Below are 24,837 nucleotides of genomic sequence, written 5' to 3'. Positions count from 1 at the left end.
TGGACCTTGACAGCCCAAGAGCCTGTCTCAGTATAAGGCAGCTTCCCATGTGTGTGTCCATGCTGGTCCTAGTTAGTGGAGGAGAGGCGCTCAAAGTGCTTAAACCTGTGCACCTATCCTCATATGTTAAGGGAATTGGAGTTAGTTCTTAACCACAATTCTCTGTATAGGAAGGGAAGGAGAGAAACAAGGCACCTGGTATTAATCCAAGTTGATGTGAGCGTTTTTACTTATCCTTATGCTCCACCACAACAGCTTTGCTCAATAGAGCAGGGCCTCCTGCAGGTGCCACCCTGAAAATGGGCAATATCAACAACTGCCCATACATATGCATTATCTGTTGTAGTCCCCATCTTATAGAATGGCCTGCCTGAAAAGGTCAGAAAGACTTCCGTCATCCTGGCTTTCTGCAAACTATGCCCAACTGAATTATTCAGGGCTTTTTTTTTTTTTTTACACAGGTGGTATAGTGGTTAATGTGTCAGACTAGGTGTCAGACTAGCGTGGTGAGGTGGTTAAGGTGTCAGACTAGGTTAAGGTGTCAGACTTAACCTCCAAATCTGGGGTGGGGGGAGGTAGGGAAAGGAAGCCCACGTCCCAAAAACTAGAGAAGTGTCAGGCATGGCCTGAGAAAAGGATGTTGTGGTTTCTCCAGGTGCTGGCCAAGGCCAGCTCTAGCCCTGCAAACAACGTGTTGCCATGGCATCCAGATCTACCCTGATTTGCCCTGTGCTCTTTCATATCTGTCCTGTACCGTGCATATAGTTTTCATTAGTGTCCATTTGACTCTTAGCTTCTGTTAACCTGTGGATTTTCCAATAAATCAACTCTCTTTTGGACTACTTGTCTACGGATGTCTGTTTATGGGATTATCATGGGACTAGAGCTGACAAGAAGCAAATGGGATGTCTATAGCTGCCACCAAACCCTGATTTTCTCCTCAAAACCAGAGGAACAGGGAATGAGTTTCACCTAAGTCTCAGGACACTGCTAACCTGTGCTGCGAACTAGCAACAGGGGGGAAAACTTAATTTTACCCAAAAAAATCTGCATTTTCATCTTGCCTTTTCAGAGTGGTTCAATGTTGACTGAAAGAAAAACAAAGTAGAACCCTCAACACCAGGGGTGGGGAACCTTTTTCCTGCCAAGGGCCATTTGCACATTTATAACATCATTCGGGGACCATACCAGGTGTAGATCTCTGAGTGTGGGGGGGAGAGGCTAGGGTTGCCAGGTCTCCGGCCACCACCTGGAGGTTGGCAACCCCAGGGGAGTCCACGCAGAGAAGGCCTGGAGGGCTCCCCTGGTCTCCCCCCTCCCAGGCGGGAGGGCAGCCAGTGGTGGGCCAGAGAAAATGAGGCGCCGGGGGGCGCAGCCCACGGTCGATCGCAAGGGAGGAAGGGAGGAAAGGGAGGAAGGAAGGAAAACAGAGAAAGAGGAAAAGGGAGAGAGGGAGAAAAAAGTGAAAAGAGGGAAAAAAAGAAAAGGACAGAGGGAGACAGACAAAGAAAGAGACAGAAAGAGAGGGAGAGAGAAAAGCCTTCCCCCCCACACTTGCTGGCCTCACGCAACCGGGCCCCAGGCTCCATGCCCTCCCCCCCCCGAGTCCACAAAAGGCCCCCCGAAGCCCAATCAGCTCCTGCGCACATGCTCTGCCGCCGGGAGCCGCGGGCCTCTTTCCCACCTCTCCCTCTCGCTGCTCAACAGCCGACAGGCAGCGAGAGGGGCTTACAGTGTGCCCCGGCGTTCCTGCATGCTGCGGCAATAGGGGGCAGCCTTGGGGGACAGGTCCCTCCCCCTCCTCTCACCGACCAACAGCAGTCGGCGAGAGGAGGTCCAAAGGGTGCCGCAGCGCCCCTGCAAGCCGTGGCCCCAGGAACACCCTCAGGGAGGGCCGCCCTGCTCCATGCCTCCGCGGCAGGGCCCGGGAGTTCCCGAGGGCCACAAAAAATGTCCTCGGGGGCCGCATACGGCCCCCGGGCCTGAGGTTCCCCATCCCTGCTCAACACCAAGGTTTCAAGAACTGCTTTGGGCCGGCAGGTTATATTTGTTTTAGAAGTTCTACGGCTGCTGCACTCAGTCCTCCTCTGTCCGCCTTGTGATGGTCAACACATGAACAGAACTCTGTAGTTTTAAAGTCTTTATTATAAACAATATTGCTCTTCTCACAAGAGACTGCTACACACTAGAATACAATACACACACTAGTCACCGGTTGTGTTATTTGTTACAGACTGCATGCTCTCTCGCTATTATGGCGAAATCAAAGGTCAAGAGAAGTTTTACAACTGTTAGAATTTTGCCCTGCTGAAAAGGAAGCATCTTTACAAGCAAAACCAGCAAACAGAAACACACACACAACATATACACAAGCAGTCAACAGAACTCCTGAAATGTAAAAACAAAACTTCATCTGGGCATAAATATGATTTAATAAAAAGTATTTCTTTTCATATGCGTATAAAATTCATTTTGGTTTCTACACAGATCAAGTCGACTGAGACGGAAGCTAAGCTGGAAAAAAAATATAACCATGACTGCTGAATGAGTTGGGCCCAACGGCACAAGCTTGTTAGAAGAGCGAAGCAGCTGTGAAATTCATTCAATCTGCCGCACATCATTGGAGAGACAAGTGGCTGGGCACATTACTAGGAGGCAAACGACGGCACGTGCTCCACAGATACGCAAGCAAGGCCACATCGGGACTTAATGTTTCACGCATGCACTGACGAACATGTCGGCCTAGTGCAGGGAGAGCTGCCTGTGCCATTGAAAAGAGGCATCATCTCTCTCTCTCTCTCTCTCTCTCTCTAGCACACACATACATATAAAAAAGAGTAAATCAGTTCCAGTGTTTTGCATAAAACATTCAACAGATCTCCAAAAGGCAGCACCTTTCCAGAACTCTAAGGCAGATGCAGTGAAAGCCAGAGTGTTGAACAGGCCCCTGCTATAACGGTGAAGGCCATCAGAGAGAAAGGCTGAAACCGAATCCTGCTTTCGGGAGCAGCTGTATAAATCAGAAGCACTAGCAAAAAGTGACTCACAGATTCTTTTAAAGTGTGCGAAGGAACACTGTGTTCTTTACCACTGGGGGTGCGGGTTGTATCTGCTCTACTAAATAATATCTTCAATAAGGACTGAGGTCAGTAGACTGACAGACACACTGACACAAATGTAATTTACTGACAACAGGGAAAGGGAAGAGACGGGGTGTGCAGTCCACAGTGTTTCCAGAGTTTGGCTTAATTGCCTGGCTTTCAAGGGTGAGGTGGGGAGAAGTGCGCGTATTCTAGCTGTTCACGGGACTTTCCGAGCATAAGAGCAGCCATATTTGGCAATTCAGTCTTTCACCTCAGGTGTGCCAACGTATTTGTTCAAACGCACACTTTAGCATATCCAAGACAGCTGAGACGTCAAGTCAGTTTTCAGTAGTAAAGAAAATACACCTTACAGGGAACTGCAGCTGGGTTGGGGTGTGGTGGGGGGAAGGGAGGCCTCAAACACAGCCATATTCATACCAAACAGTCTGCTGATCACTATGGGGATCTGGTGTTGCCGGCGGGTTCTTGGAGACGACCCCTCTGCTGTCTTCTTCAGTACTTCCTGACAGAGTTTTATTTTCTGGAGAGCGGTTCTGGCATTTGGTGACGGGGGTGTCACCCGGGCTTATCGCTGGGGAAACGTTTCCCTCAGCGCCGCTGGAGACAACTCTGACAGGAGTCACTGTGGCTACTTCCCCAGACCGTGCCGTTGACTTGGGTTTGATTTTAGAAGTAGTGTGAGGGGAAAGGCGGTGTGGCTCCAGTCCTGCGTTTGCTTGCTCAAGAGGCGGGCAGTTTAGATTGTCATTAGAAGTAGCAGGAGAGCAAGAAAAGGAAGCGAACGGGAGCTGCCTCTCATCTTTTGGAGGCGCCAGCGAGAGGCGCCGGACATCAAGCTGTCGACAACGGGCATCGACACCCTGCAAAGAACCCCCCAGCTTTGCAGACTGTGGCCTCTCTCTGAGGGGGACCTGAGAGCTGGCAGGGGAAGGGAGTGGCAGAGTATGGCTGTTTAAGTCCTTGCCTGTTCGGGCATCTGCAGTCACACACTTCGGAAGGCTCTCATAGCGTCTGTACGTCTCTGGACCAGTGGCTTGGAGGAGGTCTGCTGAAGCTAGGCTGAAAGCCCGGTTCAGTGATGTACTCTGTCTGCTTGTGGTACTGATTTGTGGGGGCTGTGCCGCCTGCCTTGACCCCTTGCCGGGTTGATTTTGAGACTCGTGAGTCAGTTTGTGGGAACCTGTCGAGTTAGCGAGAAGCTCAGATTCGGCTGGTCTCGGGTTTGGTTTGACGTAATGCCCTGGTTTAGGGGGCCTTCCATCTTCATTAACGAGAGGCATCTTTATGGTGGGAGTTACATAGCTGGTTGGCGTCTTGGTGGCCTCCTTCCTCTTTGCCTGAGGGAGCTGACTGCCAACAGAAGGAGGTTCACTTGCTTTTCTGAAATAGTCACTCAGCAAGTCATCTCTGCTCGATGTATCCTAAGAAGAAACACAAGGACTGTGAAACAAATGCAAACATTATCCGAATACACCAATTTTGCTTTTTCAAGATGGTCACCTAGCAATTCTCCGCAACCCTACTAGTAAACAGGGCTGATCCTGTAGTGAAGCAAAATGAGGTGGTGGCGTCAGGCAGCAGATTTTGGGAAGTGGGAGCCTCTGAAGCTTAACTAGTCCTAGTCAATTTGAAATCACTAATGGAATTCTGGCCAACCGGTATTTGGTGATATCATGAAAAGAACAAATTCTAGCATCACTTAAGTCCAGTGATCTCAGAGCTCACCTCTAACCTCAGGCAGCCACAGGAGAGCCAAGAAGCTGCAAGCGCACAGTGGGAAGGCATGTGACAAAGTCATGTGACAGGAAGAGGAGGAGCCAGTTTCTCTAAACCTACCTGTGCTAAGAGACCTTATTGTCATACTGCTCTCCTTAGTGTGCTTTGCCTTTCTATATATGAACATCAGCCACAGGTCGATCAGAAAGGAGTAAAAAAGTGGGGCTTACAGTTGAGAAAACAGGGTCCGGTGGCCCACCTCTGGGTCCTGACCCATGGGTTGAACACCTCTGAATTAGTCAATCTCATCGCCTAATTCAGAAATCCTCACTTTTTTGCACCAACCTGTATTAATGCCCACTTAGATTCACTCTTTTTTTTACATCCTTGATCTAACCAATAGATTGACTAGTAATCAAGTCAGCCTGGATCTCCCAGTGTAGAGATTCGTAATCCCATTTGCATGCATTATTGCACAGGCTTAAATTTGCTTACGTTTAGCGGTGATAGCAGGTTGCTTTCTTCCAGGAATTCTTCTAGTGTTACCATCTCACTCCCTGGAGAGGCGGATCGGTGCCTAACAACCTGCCCATGGACATTTTTCTGAGGTCCGTCACTTGAGAACAAGCCACTCCTGTGTTTAGTGTTTGAGGCAGCAACAGCGGAAGAGTTGGGACTAAAAAGTCCATCTCTGCACAAACTGGTCATGTCTTTACCCTGCACCATGTCTTCACTACTGAGGCTCTCTGATCTTCCATGAATACGGTCAAAAGAACCTACACAAAGAGATTTCAACACACCGAAATTACCCCCTTGTTTTTCCCCCTATACACTGTGAAGTCGTCTTTCAGCATTACCAAATTTCTTTGTCTGGAGAACCAGTGAAAACACTGGTGAAATCTTTATTCATTTATTTAAAACCAACCACATGCAAACGCTATATAGAACAGGAAGTGATGTGGATTTTGCTCAGAGAGATTAAGGTTTTAAAAATAGCTTTCTGTAAACAGTATGACCAGGGAGGTTGATCTGCTGAATTGCCATGACTCACAGTTAACACTTATGTGCTATAAAAATGAATACACCAAATTCATCAGATTATCTCACCTTTCAGGTTTAGAGGGGAGCTGCTAGCGGATGCATTTTCATTGTTCTCTAAGCTATTTGGCCTGGATGCTGCAGACAATGGGGGGGGGGGGGAGGAACATAAAAGAAGAATAGTGAGGCAAAGCAGTTCCTATAACATCGAGCCATGGCCCTAGGAAAAGCTCCAAATGAACCCCCGGGCTTTCTAAAGAATTGTGGGGTATAACATTATATGAAACTAAATGAATATGTAGGATAGGGACTTGAAATAATGCCATTTTGCTGTAGTAATTAAATGCTAAGATGGCATAGCCTATCACAGTTCAAGTATCAACAATACACACCAAGGTGGCTTTTATGAGGGCCTTTTTTTAAATTTACCTGCCCAGGTTTTATGAAAGTAAATGTTCAAAATGAAAATGAAAGATTGGGCTGGAAGTTATTTATTTATTTGGGCTGAAAGATGAGTCTCCCTGAGCCACCACTAGTTCTTAAGTGCTGATAGAGCGATCCCAGCGCTAAGCAGTCTCCAGTGCGCAAAATGTTTACACCACATGAACCGTGCCATCCTAAGCAGGTCTGTTCAGAGTCCTATCAGGTCTACTCACTGGTGCTTACTCCCAGGAAAGTGGTCTTAGGATGGCCCTGGAAAGCAGCTAGTAGGTAGCATGAGACACCTTTATATGTTTTTCCCTGCATGAATTGTGGTGGGGAAGGAAAAGCAAACTTTCTGTGGATTGACATTCACCTATTAAATAGCAAAGTAGACCTAGTCCAATGATTCAAGGTGATTGCTAGTCCTTTAAACACATACCTCATACATATCCGCTAAGTTCAGGCACTGTGTTAAACATTCGTTTAAATAAACAAACTACGGTTAGGGTGACTGTCTTAAATGCAGGCCCCTTCACTAACTAAGGTTAGTTAGAATCCATCAAACCAGGCTCTGAAGTCAGTCTTAACTATGTTTTCATGTGATTGTCTAGAGGCAAAAATCTTGATTTAGTCCTGGCTTGTCATCAAGGAAATGCCCCCCGCCCCAAGATAACAGAAAGAAGGAAATGAAACCAGTATTTGTGGAGTCAAACCGGAATTTGGGGGAATGCCCTGTGAGCTGAATCCTGATTTTACAAACAAACTACAGTTAAAACGAACAGTTTCATGTTGCAAGAAAATAAATGTTAAAAAGAACTCAAAATCTACAGAACTGTTTCTGGAGTGACATTTCTGGATGCACACTGCCACCTGCTGGAAGATTGTTGAGGTACAGATGGCTCCCAGGTGGCAACATTCCAGTAATTACAACCTCTGCTCCCCGTAGAGAACAGGTACGGTGTAGTGGATAAGTGAGCGGAGAAATACATCGATGTCATCTCACCCTCATCCATGAACTCAGAAGTGCTCTTAGGTAAGTGTACATCTTCTTACCCTCAGATCCATTCTGCAACCTATCTTATTGGGCGGTTTTGAAGATTAGTGGTGTAGTAGTTAAGAGCGGTGGTTTGGAGTGGTGGACTCTGATTTGGAGAATCGTGCTTCATTCCCCACTCCTCCACATGAGCGGTGGACTCCAGTCTGGAGAACCGGATTTGTTTCCCCACTCCTACACATGAAGCCAGCTGGGTGACCTTGAGCAAGTCACATTCTCTCAGCCCCACCTACCTCACAGGGTGTCTGTTGTGGGGAGGGGAAGGGAAGGTGATTGTAAGCCGGTTTGAGTCTCCCTTAAGTGGTAGAGAAAGTCGGCATATAAAAACCAACTCTCCTCCTCCTCTTCCCATCTAAAGCAAGCGAACTATAAAGCTGCCTTATACATATTGCCCCCTTCATCCCATTTAATGGGAAGAAGCTCTCCAAGGTCTCAGGAAGAGATCTTAGCCTTGCTGACTAGAGATTCTTTAAAATGCAGGTGCCATTGACTGAACCTGGGACTTTCTTCATGCGTGTACTCTCCCTCGGAGCCAGTTATTTGGCAAAGAGTGTACGAGCATATGCACCCCCACATCAAATTTAAAGGGGTGAGGTGGGGTCAGTTTTCCTCGGGGTCTTTATCAAATGCAGTGTGGGTGTGACCAAATCTCAGGGACATGCCTAAATTGAGTTTTTGGGTGCCCCCCTTTGTTCCATCAACAGTGAGAGGTAGAGCCAAAGACAAAAGGAGAAAGTTATGATTAACTTCTCAGTCTGCAAACTTACTGTGTTGCCTGTTTGAAAACTCTGCCTCTGGGAAGTTTTTACACAGGTCACCATCTGAATTGTAACCTGAATTGTAAACAAAGCAAAAAGAAATGGTCATACTCAACATAGTTGCATAAGAATAGTAGACCTGGCTAGCCAAGATGGTTAACCACAGAAATAACATGGCTAATACAGGCAGGACTGAAGCTGTTTTGCACAACTACCTGTTTAAAGAGGATTCATGCGGGGACTGGATGGGGCCCCAGAGGTCTGCTCGAGGTCCATCTCAGATATCAAAACTGTTATTTCAGACACAACACAAACCCATTGGAAGAGGATAGAAGCACATGGCAGCAGGACCTGCATGAACTTAGAGTAATTCTCAATACATTCTCCCAAACAATTTTGTCTCTGACCCTCAGTGCTAACACAGAAGGTGATCCATTAGAGGGGAGAGGAGCCGGGCCAGGCTAGGGTTTCCTATCCTGTGACATGCCTGTTTTCAACACTGCAACCTGGAAAGTACTTAGAACAGGTGTGTCAAACTCATTTGTTACCAGGGCCAGATATGACAGAAATGTCACTTGGTTGGGCCAGGCCAGGCCTCGCCAGTTCACACTGGGAGCAGGGTGGTGGCAGCTGTCTCATCTGGCAAGCCCACATTGGATTCACTAGCCCAGATTGGGACTGGGGGAGGTTGTGAGCTTGCCAGCCCAGATCGGGACTAGCGGGGTGGCTGCCTCAGCTGGCTTGTGGGCCAGATAAGAGCTCTCAAGGGGCTGGATCTGGCCGGCATGTTTGACACCCCTGACTTAGAACATCCTCTTTAATACCCAATGTGTATCTGGGATTCAGGAAAACCCTTACAAGGCTTCTGCCAATCTGAAAGCCAATCTGATGGCCTCCCCTTCCATGCAAGTGGTCTACTCAGCTGCACAGGACAACCCATGATCCAGTCAAGCTGCTGCCAACTCCCCCCCATCAGACAATCAGAGCCAAAGCAATGCCTGCACGTCATGCCCTTTGAATTAGGACAGTTAGTCCAAAATGGGAGGTACTGATGTGCAGAGAGATGGGATGTTCCACATACCTTTGGGTCTGCTTTGTTGCCTAGAGGTAGGAGTAGAAGTGGCCAAGAAGGTGGTTGATGCGGAGTGAGTCCTGGAGCTTGGCTCCACATAGCAGTGTTTAAGAGCATTTTCAGTGTAGTCGCTGCTGCCTCCGTGATGAGAAATTCTCTTCTGCTTTGTATCCACTAATGTCAAGCAGGGAGAAAGGAGACACAAAATAATGCACACAAGCACAAAACGTGTGTCTAATCATCCCATAAATGCAGCAAGCAGGAACAGAACAACAGGCACAAGAGGGACATTGACCACGTAAACTCCATTGATAAAACCATCAGGGATCATACATTTGCATCCAATTCTGCAAACAGATGCCAGCTCAGTAAAGAACTGATGAGCAAAAGGAGGAGGAAAGTTTACACATATTACGAAAAAGGGGAGCCAAAACACAAATACGGTGGTGGTGGGGGGGAAGGATATCGATCCTCTAAGATTGCAACTTCATGCACTTACTTGGGAGTAAGCCCTCTAGAACTCAAAGGGACTTCTGCAAACAAACTCAGTGGGACTTATTACCAAGTAAACATACATAGGGTCAAGTTGTTCAAATGCCATTTCCTTGAGTTTAAGCAGTAAGAGTGATGAATGCCTGATGACAACAGAAGAGGCTTTGGATCTGAAATGGCTTAGACAACATGTTGTTCCTGCAAGAGATCATGTTCCTCACTGAGTATTTCTTCTTCCAGCACAAAGTTTTTTCAGGGCGGTGTTCAGTGAGACTGGAAGTTTTACTTGCAATTTAAATGGCCTCTTGTACTAATGCCAAAATTATTTATTGCAGAACAAGCTACAATTCAAATAAAAGATTGCAATGCCTTAAAGCACCCATTAAAAAAGAGCAATGTACAATCTAACGCATTCAAAATTAGCTCAGATGGGAAGCAAGCGCCTGTTTTCCAGTTGTTTTCCACAGCAGTTCTATGTCAACAAATGCACTGAATTCCTGGAAATAAATATGACAAGTAACAAATGGCCGGCACAGACGACAGGAAAAGTAGTTAGCACCAAAGACAGAGATTAGTTCAAGTGCATTAAAGAAAGTTAGTGAAAAGTGTCACGAAGCTGTGTTGTTTCCTTTGAATTTCTCCAATGTGTAATGTACAGTGGAATGGCCAAGGGTGCATGCTGCCATAATGCAGCTGGCAAACACAATGCCTAACAGGCCCCACATTTCAGGGGTTTGCATAGTCATGCACCCAAATATTTATGGGATCCAGCAAGCCAAGGCCAGCTGAGGCCAAGCCAAAAGGCTGGAGGGTAACATTTTCTGATAGTTCAAAAGCGGGGGGGGGGGGGGGAGAAGAACCACCACTTCCATGCTGGTGGAAAAAAAATACTGTGCTCTGATGCTCTGATTACAGCTAAGGATTCAGAGGGGGGCAAGCAGACACTGCAATCCCAAATGGAGGCTGCAACCCTAAGGACTCTTTCATGGGAGAATTAACATGGGACTTACTGCTAAATAAACCTGCTTCAGAGTGCTCCCAAAGGTTAGGCTCTTATCTGTTAAAGAATGCTGTACACATGCATATGCCACGCAGACACTGCAGATTTGCAAAGGCCAGCTGCTTATAATAACAGTAACACTTACTGGTATATTATATAGAGCCGCTGCTTAGCATCTGCCACAAACTTAGCACAAATAAGGTGCACGATGGGAATCTGTTGCAATGGTGTTTGTTCATTACGGCTGTACTGCACATTTTGACAACAGAGCTCACCTAACTTTTTCTTTTCTGTTTTTTTTTTAAGCAAGATCAAGTTAGGGTATCTAGAGACTTACAGTGGGATGGATTCAAATCATGGAGAATGACTCCTTCAAAGAGCAGAAGGGCATCTATGCATCCATCACAACGTCAGTCTCTCTTTGCAAGCCGTGGTGGAGATCACTCTATTTCCACGTGTATAATGCACAGTAGCAGTGAACAGACAAACAGCATATATGGGACTGGGTAGTGAGAGGGGGGATACTGTAAAAGTTCTGTAGGATATAAAGGAGCCCTTAATGCTGACGAAGCAAATTTTATAAAGCACCGTTGGCAACGAAGCAATAGCAGGTCACTTCCACATCTGGACAGGACATGAGGCACATCTGTGATAGCAAAACGTCACTGAAGCACACAACAAGTTCACTTACGTAAGATGTGCGCCATCGTCAATGGCACTGTAAGCATATGGGCACTGTATGTCATGGGTCTCTTTAAAGTGTACTGCACTGAAGAAATGTTCCAGACTGTGCAATAAAGATTCTTCGTCTTATTGGGGAAACAAAAAATGTAGTCCATGTCAACTTGATCTGGTCTCGGCTTTAATTTGAACCAGTGATTGTCGAACTGGCAGGATGGGGGGGTGTTAAAAGGAGTTACAGGTTTGATTAAAAAAAATAATGATCAGAAAAGCATTAAAAATAAACGATAGGAGGTGTTAGAGAGCTCCCATGTCCGAGAAAGAAAGTGGCTCGTTAGGAGAAGATGGGCTGTCAGAAGATGACCAGAACCAGAGGCGATTAGAGAGAGATGAATGAGTCGACGGAGACTTAGGAGACTTGTCTTTGGGCTTGCTTGTGCTTCTCAAAAAGGGAATCTTTTTGCGCTGAGCGGCTAAATGTTATCACCCAGAGATCCCAAAAAGAAGAAGGAGGGGAAAAAAAAGATCAGGAATAACTAAAATATATTTCAAACAACTTAAGAGACCAGCTAAACATGCAAAACAGGACTGAATCACTTCTACAGCAACCACTTTTGAGGACTAGCAGTGTGCAGTCTCTGTTGTCTGCATACACTGTAACTTCATACACATAATAATCACCTTTCTTACTGAGCGTCAAACGGATCTCTTGAGATCCCCTGCATTTATAGCACCTCAACATTCCAGGTATATTCTAGCACCAGCTGCATATTTATACTCCCTGGAAAGGAACACACATAGGAGGGCCTACACACTGGCCAGATGTGCAGCCCCACCATCTGCCATATTAGAAGGGAGATTTAAGAAGATCCCCAGGGTGGAGAGACTTTGCCCGTGTAACACAGGGGAGCTGGAAAACATTGAGCATGTACTGTTTAGATGTCCCCTCTACAAGTCAGCCTGCTTCAATATTATTGACCCTTTGATTAGGGAAATGGGCTCAGGTGAGGAGGGTGAATGGATCAAAAAGTTTCTGCTGGGAAACAGCTCCCCAATCACCACCCAGGTTGCAAAATATTGTGCTGTAGCAATGAAGCTACGTCGCCTCAATGTTCCTTAATCTGTGGAATTGTAAAATTGGTTGATTCCTAATTTTGTTGGCCTTGGATAAAATTTATTTATTTAGTCACCTTTATTTATTTTCTTTACTCTCATTTACAAACAACAGCACGTTAATTGGAAGCCAAACCTGCATTTCTTCATCAATGTATTTATTCATCATACACATGGGATGAAAGCAATATTGGATGGAATTTCCAGACACGCATGCTTTTACTTTATGAAGTTAAGTGTCTGAGGGCTGCTCCATCTGGAACATACTTTTGAGCAGGAGTTAACCTTAAGCCAACAAGTAGAGTCATAGTATGTATCAGCCAAATGTGTTTTTTCCCCCGCCTGTCATATGCTGGAAAGTTGCAAACATGCTTTCCAACATATGCAGTGTGCATCCATGCAGCGACCCATCCTCACAACTCTTTGAGTAGTGCAGTCATACATTATAGTTTAGATGCAGGTTTCACATCAATTCCTACCTGGAGATTTGTAAAACTGTGAAGTGGCTCTTAGTACCCTTGAGCTCAATGGAAATTTTGAGTACACTGTTGAAGCACTCATTTGCCATAAATTTCAAATGGGACTCCTCTTGAGTTGAGTCTTCAGACATCCTTGGTGAAAATGCAGGCTCTTTCTACTTCTCCTAGATCTGATATGTCACCACAAATGTTGTGGTACTACAAGAGCAATTTCTTCTAGAAATCAGTGCTTAAACTTTTGATTCTGCACCTCTTCATCAAACTGATGTTTACCTTCAGAAGCCAGTTGTTTCTTGCAGATTAGTATAGCACCTTGCTCCAATTTTGAGCTAACAAACAGCTGATTATACTGTAAAAATACTGGCCAGCACCATGCCTGTCACAATATCACTAACACAACCTTTTTCATTCATCATGCTCCCAATACCATGCTGCACTTTATTTTCTGATTGCTCCCTCTGCTGTTATCAAGTCACGCCACACCTTCAAAGTGTGACAAGTGCCCAGTTGTTTCAGTACCAGCTACAGAAGGTGATGGGGATTTGCTAAAAGTTTCAACACAGCTACTCTACTTTGCATGGTGCAGCCGAGTTTGTAGATGGACAAGAATCCTTGGTGTGTAAGCCTTTCTTCTGCCAGCTTAAAGGGACCTTGCTGAAGGTGCTCCCTCGAGAGGGTTCCAATTTCTAGAGATTGCACTGTTTTGCTTCTGTCAGTCACAGGAAAGCACAAAGGAGCCCTGGAGCCCACTTGCATTGCATGGAGATCCCCAGTAGTTGGTTTTGTTTTTTGTTGATCCTGGTCTGGTTCACACATAGGCCATTTATGCACAGGTTGTTCCCGTTGCAGTCATCCCCCAACTACTTCGGGGCTTCATTTTAAATATGCATGTATTTTCTGACCTTCAAAAGTTGCCTCACTCTCACTACACGTTTTTCTTGCATTTTCAGGATGCTGTTTTACCCCGAGTTTAAAGTCTGCCTCGATCCCAAATCGAAAGCCAGTCCACTTTGGGTTTTTCTCCCCATGCCCATTCTCGCTTTTCCCTCCCATGTGTCTGTCCCCCTCATCTAACCCCTCCCTTGAAGCCATTATCAATATTGAGTGTACTAGCAAGATAATGATGCTGGAATACAACGAGGCTGCTTATTTGGTCTGTTTCACAGTGAGTGTAGGTCAGTTTCAGTTCTCAGCAGGATGGAACAGAACTGGGCTGATTTGCCGCACATCAAGCCCTTTTTTGGTGTGTGTTTTTTGCAAGTGCAAGACAACTGGTGGGATGATAAATGTCACAAATGACCATGAGAATTTTTTAATGTTCTTATGACTCCTGCATTCAGTTACACAAATTGGATGGGGGGGGGGGTTGTCCGGACCCTACTCAAAGTGGCTGTGAAATGGCCACTCGGTTCAGAACAAATGAAAAAATCCTGCTCTGAGGCTGGTGATGTATTTCAGAGGAGAGGGACTCATGTGTGGTTTGGAAGCTCTGCATTTTCACTGGGGATACATAACTGATCACCAGGTACTCCTGGAATTTCTTTGGGGCAAACCCTCCCTGTGTATAGTGTTTTGAGAATTCGACTGCAAATACTGTGCAGTTACAGAGCAGCAGATCCAGCGGAAACAGACCACGCATAAAAGGCCATAATGTTCTTAATTATGCAGGGCCTGAATTGGAGGATTTGAAAGGAGTCGTATGTGTGAAGATGTGTGCCCCTCCTCACATGGAATGAATTAGCACAAATAAGAGCCTGCCATGGTATCTGAAACAGCAAACTCCACACGAGAATTAAAACCACTTCAGATTTAACAGCACTTTAGATGTAACAGTAAACCAAGACAGTTTTTACACTAGACAGGAACTAATTGACATTTTGGCATGTGAGGGGAAGAGGAAGTGGGGAGGCAGTGGAAAGTCAAGGCTTGTTCTTCACCCTCCAAACTGTGATCCAAAACTTTACATGTTAACTGTCCAACTTTGTAGTCTAAGCTTTAAAAACCTGCTTTAACACACACATTAAGACGCTAATTTTGCAATCGATACCATGCTCCATCCTTGTCAGCGTGTGACTGTGTGTGAGGCAGAGACTGTGTAACTGCCATACACTCATGTTGGGTCTACATATGCAGCAGAATGAGGTGGAAATAAGACAGTAGACTGTATCCCTGTGATTCTCTGTCCTGAAATCTGTTTCCATCCATTCTACTGCCTCAATTCTACCGTACTTGAAGGTCAAGCCATGGACGGAGGTGTGCAACCAGAACACCCCCCCCCCCATTATTTACTTCTACCCTGCCTTTTTCCAACCCACAAGGCAGGCTACTTACTCCCATTGTCTAGGCTGTCAACACTGTTTTACTGAAATGCACACGAGTATTAATTTTATCCTGCCCATAAGAAGTTACATACTTAACTCTCCCATCAATATCAAGTCTTTCAATCACTGATCTGGAGCTGGATCATACCTTTTAATCTTTTTGGGGGGGGGCAGGTTACGCGCAATCCATGCAAGCACAAACTCTTCAGCATTAAACTACCCATTATGTAAAATCACACCTACCTTTGCCTGCACATCCATTATTCTGTTCTCTGCCTTCTGCCGAGTTGGATCCTACAGATGTGTTATCCAGACTCTCTTGTTGTTTGGGCCGCTGCAAGGGAGGCGGAGATCCTGCCGTCTCTGCACTTTCCAAATGCCACGGGGGGCTCTCTGCTGAAGATTTCAACCGTTCTCTTGTAGCCTCTTTCTTTGGCTTTATAAATTTAACCAAGGCTTTAGCTCCTATCCAGTGGTTTTTCCTATCAGTGGCAGAAGATTTTCAACAAGAGAGTCAGTTCTGCTCTTTACATTTTTATCAAAGTGCATTACCTCGCTTACTTTTCTTGATCCCCACCATTAAAAAAAATGTGAACTGGCCTTACAGTCAGGAAGTAGGCAAGATTATTAGGGATTTCATGCTGCAATCTAAGTTAAAACTATATATCAGATATTGTTCAAATGTTCAGCACAAGATCTCTAATGAGGCTATGATATACTGTATTTAGCCAAAAGGAAGACACTACTAAAAATGTTATACAATTTTTTTATTACTGTACATACTTATAACTTGTATGGGAATGTACGATGACCCCCCCTCTTATTATTGCTGGCACACCTGGTGGGGGGAGGGAAAGAAACCCTATTCTTCCTTTTGAGTAAACAGAGAACAATCTCATAATTTTAATATTGGTTCTGCTTTATCTGATTTTTTAAATTAACATTTTAATCAGAATGCAGCCATTAAAAATGACTGGGATTCCCCATACTGTGTTAGAATTCTACAGGGGAAATAGACCAAACATGACCAGTTTAGTTATAGGTTAACCCTACCGCTGACCATTGCAAGGGCCACATAAAAGTGCCAGAATCTGAATCTCATGCCAATTCTGCAATTACAAATTGTGACCAGATGACAATGCAACAAATGCTCCAAATCTTATTCAAAGAAGCTTAGGCAATGGTCAATACAATTTCTAAACTGTGGGAAACAGAACGAAGTGGAAGTCGGGTCACCTTTCTACTTGCAGAAGGATAATACCCAAATAAAGAAATGACTTCCTTCAAAGCTCACTTTGGTGCCATTTTACCTTAAAGGCAACTTACTTTTTTGGAGCGGGGTCATAAAATTTATATTGATCCATGATTTTCTCTTCCAGTTTTTCCTTGTTTCTCCTTAAGGCATTTAATTTGTCACTGATGAAAACCAAAAAGAGGGTGGGGTGGGGGAAACCCATTAGTACTTCAAGGATCCTATTTGCTGGGAACTGGGTATAATTAACTAAAAAACTGAACCATCACAAGATTCCAGGAGATGAAAGTCAATATCCCAGTGGGCCAGATCGGGAATGATTAAAAAACCCTCTCCTGTCACAAGGCAGAAATAATTAACATTACTGACTAAGCTGGAAGGAAAACTATCAAGAGGAGTTTCCTATGCAGACAAAAGGTATAAACGAGAATTCTAAAATACTAATGGGTGTTGGTATGTTTTTATTTAATTGTTTTATGTATTAGTTTAATGTTCGCTGCCTTGGGGACCCTATTCAGGTGGAAAGGTGGCATAAAATTTTAATAAATAATAATGTCCTAGGAAAATACAGTGTTGGGTTTGTTTTTCGTTAAGTGGGGAGGAAGAGATCTTAACCCAAAATATCCGCATAGGTGGATTCGAGTCAACATCAGCAAGCCAGAGTTAAGACAATCACAAATCAATATAACTTGCCTGGGCCTCTGAACCAGCCTAAGCAATAACTGGTGGTTAGGATTTTTGCTATATAGGTACATAATTATGCAGACTGAATTCCAAGTCTGGAAAGTGGTCCAGAGCATCTAATGCACAGTTCCAGGTGAGTAACTTCCCTATCAAGATAGAGATGCAGAAAGATACACCACTAGCCCTTGGATGTACCAGATTCCTTGAAATATTTTCTGATCTTTACAGTGAGGCTATGTATGAAAATTCAGTGATGTCCCAAGCAGAGTTACATCCTTCTACTCCCATTGACTTAGAATGGTGTGACTGTCTTAGGACGGCACTTTTAGATATATGATTCCTACATAGGACAGCACCTCCCATAGTCTATCTATGGTGACTGGGCAATAACACGTCCATGAATTAGATAACAAAGTACTATGAGCGGAGCTACACTTGTGGGAACGGAGCTTTTGCATACAGCCTTCCTTCTGCAACTTTCCTCACACTTTGAAATGCTGTCACTGTGGGTCAGTGAGTAGAGAGTCATCAGAAAAGGAGCTTCAGATTAAGGGGGAAAATACACATGGCTTAAACAAGGCACAATGATGTTACAGTGATTTGTCAAGTACAGGAGAGCTGGACTGACCTGCATGTGGGTTTGAATTGTTTCAACTCTTATTAGTTTGCATTTATTTTACCCCCTAGTGATGGACTGCATGTGTTCCAGCTGTTAAAGTGATCAGACACAATTACTCCACAGCGTCATCTGCTTCTTGAATGGTTTTTGGCCTCCCTAATCTGACCCAGTGGACATAGAATTTTTCTCCTTCCTTGGCACCATGTTTCAATACTGACCCATCTGACAAGATAAATGAGAAAATGCACGGACTCTTACATATATTGCTTCTGTTCCTCATGATACTGTTCCTTGTTCTCCATGTTCTGCTCCAACAACATTTGGTTCTGCTGACTCAGCATCTGGATCTGACTCAAGAGATGATGATTCTCTTCTTCTAAGTTTCCTTTCAGTCGAGCAAGCAGCTACACAATGGATGCATTACAGATTAGTCTCCTTCCTTTGCACTTGCTAAAACAATAGCTTAAATCATAAGCTTTCCACTTTCAGAAGGCATTTCTGCCATCAGAAGCCCCCCCCCAGTTCTTCCAGCTGCATAGCCCATGAAATTCTGCATTGATCCCAGAGGGAAACATAGAGCTGGTGGGGCGGGGGAGAGTGAGAATCAGTAAAAATCTTCTCCAAATACAAGTGAAAAATTAAACTAGAGTCTAAGCCAGGGATTCCCAATGTGGTGCCCATGGGCATCATGGAGCCTGCTGGCACCTTTCGTGGCACCTGCCAAGTGTTTTCAGATAGTGGGTGGAGACAGGTGGGGCTCTTGCCCAGCATGGCTTCTCATTGGCCACTGGAGATCTGATCGGATGTGGAGATTAAAATAACATTGCTTCAGTGGCAGCTGCTACCACAGTGTTTGTTCTATTTTATTTTTTCTCTCACTCCTTTTTCCCATCTCCCCTGCACTTGGATGTCCTCCAGGTGTGTGTGTGTGTGTTTTGTGCAACCATCCTGCGCCAGAATTCCATAGGTGCCCACAAGCTCAAAAAGAGGAACCCTGGTCTAAGTCAGTACAAAGGCACCAAGCCAGGGACTATTTAATGTCCAGCTCAGCTGAAAGGTCCAGCTATATTGGTCCATAGAACATTTAACCACAATATCAACCATTCCTGCTTCCTAAAGTCATAATGAACTCTTTTCCCTGTATTTTTTTTGTTTATTTACTTCATGTATACCCTGCCTGTCTCTCCAGTGGAGACCCAAAGAAGCTTACATTGTTCTTCTCTTCTCCATTTTATTCTCGTAACAACTCTGTGAGGTAGGCTGCAACTATGTGACTGGCCCAAGGTCACCCAGCAAACCTCCATGGCAGAGTGGGGCTTCAAGCCTGGGTCTCCCAGATCCTAGTCCAACACTCTAACCACTATACCCCCTCTAGCCCTCCACCGAGCTTACCTCCCCAATCCCAGTTTTAAAGTTATTGTGCTCCACACAGGTGCTCCAGAAGCAACCCACACTATAAGAAAATGGAGAAGCGGTATCACTCAGGGGTAGGACCAGTGGAGGGCCAACAAATGGGGAGTAACCATGGGCAAGAAATGGAAGTGCAGGCAGGAAAAGAGGTCCAGCTCCCTTAGAATTGGATGGCAACCCAGTCTGGACACATGGTTCTGCCTTGGCCCTTGTCATTGGTGCTTAATTACAACTTTCCCTGAAATATGCCCCCCTCCCATGTTTATGGAGGAGCAGAATCTTCCAGTCTTCATTTACTGCTCAGATTTGCATGAGTCATGGCCAGGGAGGAAAGACTGGGTACACTTTTGTGACGGCCGTATGAGTTCTCAGGTGAGCTTCTGTTTCTCCTCTCTTGCAGATATTCAGCCTATGTGTGGCCAAAGGCACAGGTCAGTGGGCAAGAACCAAAAGGAGTATGGCCTTTGGCTTGCAGCATGTGGTCTTTAGTGAGCAGATCCAGTATATCTAAGACTAGCCTAGGAGTTAGAGTCGTTGCTGCATGCATTATTTTTTCTTTGTCTTAATAGTATTTTTCTGATTTTTGTAAGCGGGTTTGAGTCCCCAGCAGGGAGAAAAACAGGATATAAATACCTAAATAAATAAATAGACTCACGGATCTCACCTCACAATGGTTGTCCAATTTGGTCAAGGAGATGTCCATGGTCTGGTGTTGTTCTTTCAACTCATCATAGCGAGCTTGCCAGCGGTTCAGTTCTAGTTGGGAATTATTCAAGGAAGTTTTCAACTCCTTAGTGTGGAGATGAAGCCCTTCATACTCTGCCTTGAGTTGGTTGTGTAAGAAATTCATCCTAAATGAGGAAAGCCAAATGGTTTAACAACCTTCCCAATCAAATCCCCAAGAGCAATGCAATCAATGCCTTTGGGGGGGGGGCGATTTCATTTGCAACAAGAACAAGAGATGGCATTTTGGCCCTACCAAAGAAAAGAAATGCGATCAATATTTTTTTTTTTGGGGGGGGGGAACAACAGGATTTTGAGCTAGTATTAGCAAAGGTATTCAAAGGTATGGCCTTTCCCCCATTAAAATAGTCCTGATTTAGATTTATTAATATTAAAATATTTGAGAGGGATTACTCTGTGCAAAACCATTTCTGGCAGAAAACTAGTGCTCTAGATTTTGTTAAATACTTTGAGTCCTTTATACCAGTCTATATTTTCTATTATTCTCTAGTCTTTCAGAGTCTAATGTTCTGCAACAAATTTATATGTTTCTACCTATGACTGACCCTCAATCCCCCTCCAACCTGGTTAAAAAATACCAACACAAGTTGTAGGAGGGGAAATATTAAGTTTTCCATCCATGTCATTGGTATGCCTAATCAAAACTTTACAGCTCAACTCTATTCTACACAGGGCATTCAATGCTATTAAAAAAAACTCAGTCAAACACTTAGAAATTTCAAACGCACTGGAAAGAAGAAAGAGCAGAGAATATCTAAGGAATAGACAGCAGGATCTGTGGCTCAATGGTAGAGCATCTGCTTGGCATGCAAAAGGTCCAGGTTCAACCCCAGCATCTCCAGTTAAAAGATCTGGCAGTAGGTGATGTGAAAGACCTCAGCCTGAGGCTCTGAAGAACCACTGCTAGTCTAAGTTGACAATACTGACCTTGATGGGCCAAGGGTGCGATTCAGAATAAGGCAGCTTCATGTGTTCACTCAAATAATAAAGGGCAAGAGTCCAGTAGCACCTTAAAGACTAACAAAAATATTTTCTGGCAGTGAGCCACAGCTCACTTCTTCAGATACAGCTAGAATGTGAATCCATCTGTCTTTAAGTAGAGGAGAAAGAATTCAGACAAGCATTAGTATGTAAATGTTAACAGTATGTAAATGTGAATAGCAGGCGTGATGGGATTCACATTTACATACTATTCACATTTACATACTGTTAACATTTACATACTAATGCTTGTCTGAATTCACTCTCCTCTACTTAAAGACAAATGGATTCACATTCTAGCTGTATCTGAAGAAGTGAGCTGTGGCTCATGAAAGCTCATACCCTACCAGAAAATATTTTTGTTAGTCTTTAAGGTGCTACTAGACTCTTGCCCTTTTCTACTACTGCAGACAGACTAACATGGCTACCCACTGTGAATTATCAAATAATAAAGTGGGATCCAGTCAGTGCAAGGCCATGAAAGGCTGAGATGGCTGAAGGTGAAGGACCCATCAGGATGCAGCCCAGACCAGCATGCTGCATTAACTAGATTTCTGAAGGAGATGGGCTTTGCTTGTACATTATACTGAGTCAGACCATTGATCTGTCAAGGTCATTGGCTCTCCAAGGTCTCAGGTCGAGGTCTATCACCTCCCCTACTAACTGATCCTTTCAACTAGGGATTGAATGGGTCCTTCTGTATGCAAAGAACCCCAGCTTTTCCCCTTAGCACTGGCCCCACATAAACATCCTAAGATGTCCAGCCGCCTGGGCAGAATTTTGTACATACTACTGGAAATGACACGTGATCAAATGTGCTGACTCAGATGTGTACAAAAAATGTTCTGTGCCTTTTCCAAGGACAGTTACCTTTCCAGCTCCTCTCTCAGCTTCTGGTTCTCTGCAGCTGCTACTGTGTTTGAACTCTTCTCTTGCTGTAGAGCCTCCTTTTCTGATTTTAACACAACTTCCAGCTCCTCCAATTCAGCTCTGTATTGCATCAAACTATTGTACCTAGAGGAAAGGAGTAAGAATGGCTCCTGCTTCATAAAAACAAGGACCACAAAATAAAACTGCTTTTATGGTTCATTGGGTATTTTCTTTATTTACATATATTAAATCTAAGCATTTGTAAGGGAGGGTAAGAGGCATGCTATAGCCCAATCTCATTAGATCTCATAAGCTAAGCAGGATCGGTACTTGGAAGGGAAACCACCAAGGAAGGCTCTGTGGAAGAAGGCAATGGTAAACCACCTCTGCTTCTCACTTGTCTCAAAAGCCCCTTGCTGGGGTCACAATGAGTCAGCTGTGACCTGACGGCACTTTACGCACACACAAGCATTTGTAACGTGTGTAATGCAGGTTTAGTATTACACACACACAAGCATTTGTAACGTGTGTGTGTGCGCGTGCATATACACGCAGGTTTAGTATCCCTTATCCAAAAATCCGATATCTAAAATGACCCCAAATCCGAACCCTCTGCTGAAATGGTGACACCTTTGCTTTCTGATGGTTCAATGTACACAAACTTTGTTTCAATCACAAAATTATTAAAATCATTGTATAAAATACTGCATAAAATTACCCTCAGGCTATGTGTATATGGTGTATATAAAACATAAATGAATTTTGTGTGTAGACTTGGGTCCCACTCCCAAGATATCTCATTATACATATGCAAATATTCCAAAATAATCCAAAGTCCAAAACACTTCTCGTCCCAATCATTTCGGATAAGGGATACTCAACCTGTATACATATGCACACACACACACATTCCACACACATACCTCTGCATAGAGGAAGAAGGGACAGAAAGAGGAAAGACAGAATCTGACCAGGTTATCTTGAACTGCATGTCAGGGCCTATGTCAGGGATTGGCAAACAGTGGGCCCTGTTGGTCATGGAAGAGTCAACCAGCATGGAGGAATCATCACAACAAGGTACTATTAAAAGGCACAAGGTCATAAATGAATATGGGAATCCTAACTGTGAGTATCCCATTTATGAACATAAGAAAGGCCATGCTGGATCAGACCAAGGGCCATAAAGTCCAGCAGTCTTTTCACACAGTGGCCCATCAGGTGCTTCTAAGAAGCCCACAAGCAAAACAACTGCAGCAGCATTATCTTGCCTGTGTTCCAAACCAACTAATATAACTGTCATGCTCCTCTGATACTAGAGAGAATAGGTATGCATCATCACCAGAATTCATTTTGACTAGTAGCCATGGATAGCCCTATCCTCCATGACAATGCCCACTCCCCTCTTAAAGCCTTCCAAGTTGGCACCCATCACCATATCCTGGAGCAGGGAGTTCCACAAATTAACTATGCATTGTGTGAAGAAATACTTTCTTTTGTCTGTTTCTTTCCCTGTGAGGCCCCTACCTTTCCCCCAGATCTTTGTGTTCCAGGTCAAGGTTTTTGTGGAGAGTTTTGAGGCAGCTGTGCTGGTTGATCAGCATTTCATACTCTGTCGACTGCCGCTCGTGAAGGGAGGCCAGGTGTTCGTGGTCCTGAAGCAGAGACTCAAACTCCGCTTTGAGCTGCTCTTTCTGCTTCAGCAAGTTGTCGCATTCATTCTCCTTGGCCAGCTGCTGGTTTTGGAGAAGAGCATTCTGGGCCATCAAGGAGGCACTCTGGGAATTTAGTGTTGAGTTCTCTACCTACATTTTATCAAGGCAACAGAAAACCACATTAGCACACAGCTGTACACTTGGAGAAGTTAAAAAGTTAAGCCACAGTATCTCCTGGAAATTACAGCAGAGTACTGTCAAAGATTTCACAGTATGGGATCAACAGAGGACAACCCCTCTCTTTGGTGAAAGATTGGTACTAATTCTGTGTTTCAGTTTCATATGAATTATTCCCGGAAGAGATCAAAAAGTAGACCACTGAAGTAAGTTAACCAGCCTATACAGAATGAGGACAAAGAGGCCTTAACACACTGGTTTGAAATGTGTCTTCTCCCTGCCCCCTCTTTTGTTTTTTCAGATCTAGCCTGACAAAGAGTCCTGGAGAACTTGAAAGCCTGCACAATGTGCCTGTTATTTTTGTTGGTCCTAACAAAAAGGCATTACATCTTTTTGGTTATCAATTATTGGTATGTATTGGTGTACTGGTTAAGAGCAGTGGACTCTAATCTGGAGAACCAGGTTTGATTCCTCGCTCCTCCACATGAAGCCTGCTGGGTGACCTCGGCCAGTCACAGTTCTCAGAGCTCTCTCAGCTCACACAGAGGCAGGCAATGGCAAACCACCTCTGAATGTCTTGCCTTGAAAACCCTACAGGGTCAAGTCAGCTGTGACTTGACAGCACTTTACACACACACACACACAACACAACACATTCCTACAAAATCTAAAACAGCAAGCACACTTAGGTTGTTCAAAAGATATTAGCCTGTGTTTGTGTGAGTGAAATATACCACTGGTCCTAGAACATTTAAGGAATAAGGCATATGCTTAGCTTTATATGGAAATAATTTTCTTTTGATCTTAAGCCCCGTTACTGCAAAATCTTCCACTGTGGCACGATTTGGCTGTGCCAACTGATTTAAAAACCAAAATGTGCCTCACTGATACCACTGAGATAGTGCCTGCGGACTCACTTTCATTCTCTCTGACAAAAAGCAGTCAAATAAAGTTCACTAATTACAGGGGAACATAAGTCTTTCCTTATCCTGAGGCCCTGCTGCCAATGAGACATTGGGGAGAAAAACCTTTAAGAACCTGTCAAGCTCTAAAGGTGTCACAGTTCAAAAGAAATCTAACACTCGTGATGAAAAACAGCTTAACTAACAACAATGTGAGTAGTAACTATAATTTGGCACAATACTTAAAAATTCAGATTGTTTTCTGTCTGCTTTGTTCATGAACAGTGCTAACTTT

At 44.4% G+C, this 24,837-nt stretch overlaps 1 protein-coding gene across 1 annotated transcript in view; it reads right to left on the bottom strand.

Moving 5' to 3' along the window:
* Window positions 1-3,499: 3,499 nt before the first annotated feature.
* The window catches only part of CCDC88C (coiled-coil domain containing 88C), a 133,196-nt gene continuing 111,858 nt past the window's right edge, over window positions 3,500-24,837 (bottom strand). The window contains exons 20-30 of the mRNA XM_056851343.1: window positions 23,336-23,613; window positions 21,812-21,955; window positions 19,881-20,067; window positions 18,065-18,210; window positions 16,578-16,667; window positions 15,495-15,733; window positions 9,175-9,339; window positions 8,103-8,168; window positions 5,928-5,996; window positions 5,316-5,596; window positions 3,500-4,525 (exon numbers count right to left, since the gene is read on the bottom strand). Of these exons, the coding sequence (XP_056707321.1) occupies window positions 3,500-4,525; window positions 5,316-5,596; window positions 5,928-5,996; window positions 8,103-8,168; window positions 9,175-9,339; window positions 15,495-15,733; window positions 16,578-16,667; window positions 18,065-18,210; window positions 19,881-20,067; window positions 21,812-21,955; window positions 23,336-23,613 (2,691 nt within the window). The remainder of the gene's footprint in view (window positions 4,526-5,315; window positions 5,597-5,927; window positions 5,997-8,102; window positions 8,169-9,174; window positions 9,340-15,494; window positions 15,734-16,577; window positions 16,668-18,064; window positions 18,211-19,880; window positions 20,068-21,811; window positions 21,956-23,335; window positions 23,614-24,837) is intronic.

The sequence above is a fragment of the Euleptes europaea genome, chromosome 6, assembly GCF_029931775.1.
Source record: "Euleptes europaea isolate rEulEur1 chromosome 6, rEulEur1.hap1, whole genome shotgun sequence".
Lineage (NCBI taxonomy): Eukaryota > Metazoa > Chordata > Lepidosauria > Squamata > Sphaerodactylidae > Euleptes > Euleptes europaea.
The sequence above is the reverse complement of the archived record's forward strand: the minus strand, read 5'-3'. Positions and strand labels throughout refer to the sequence as shown.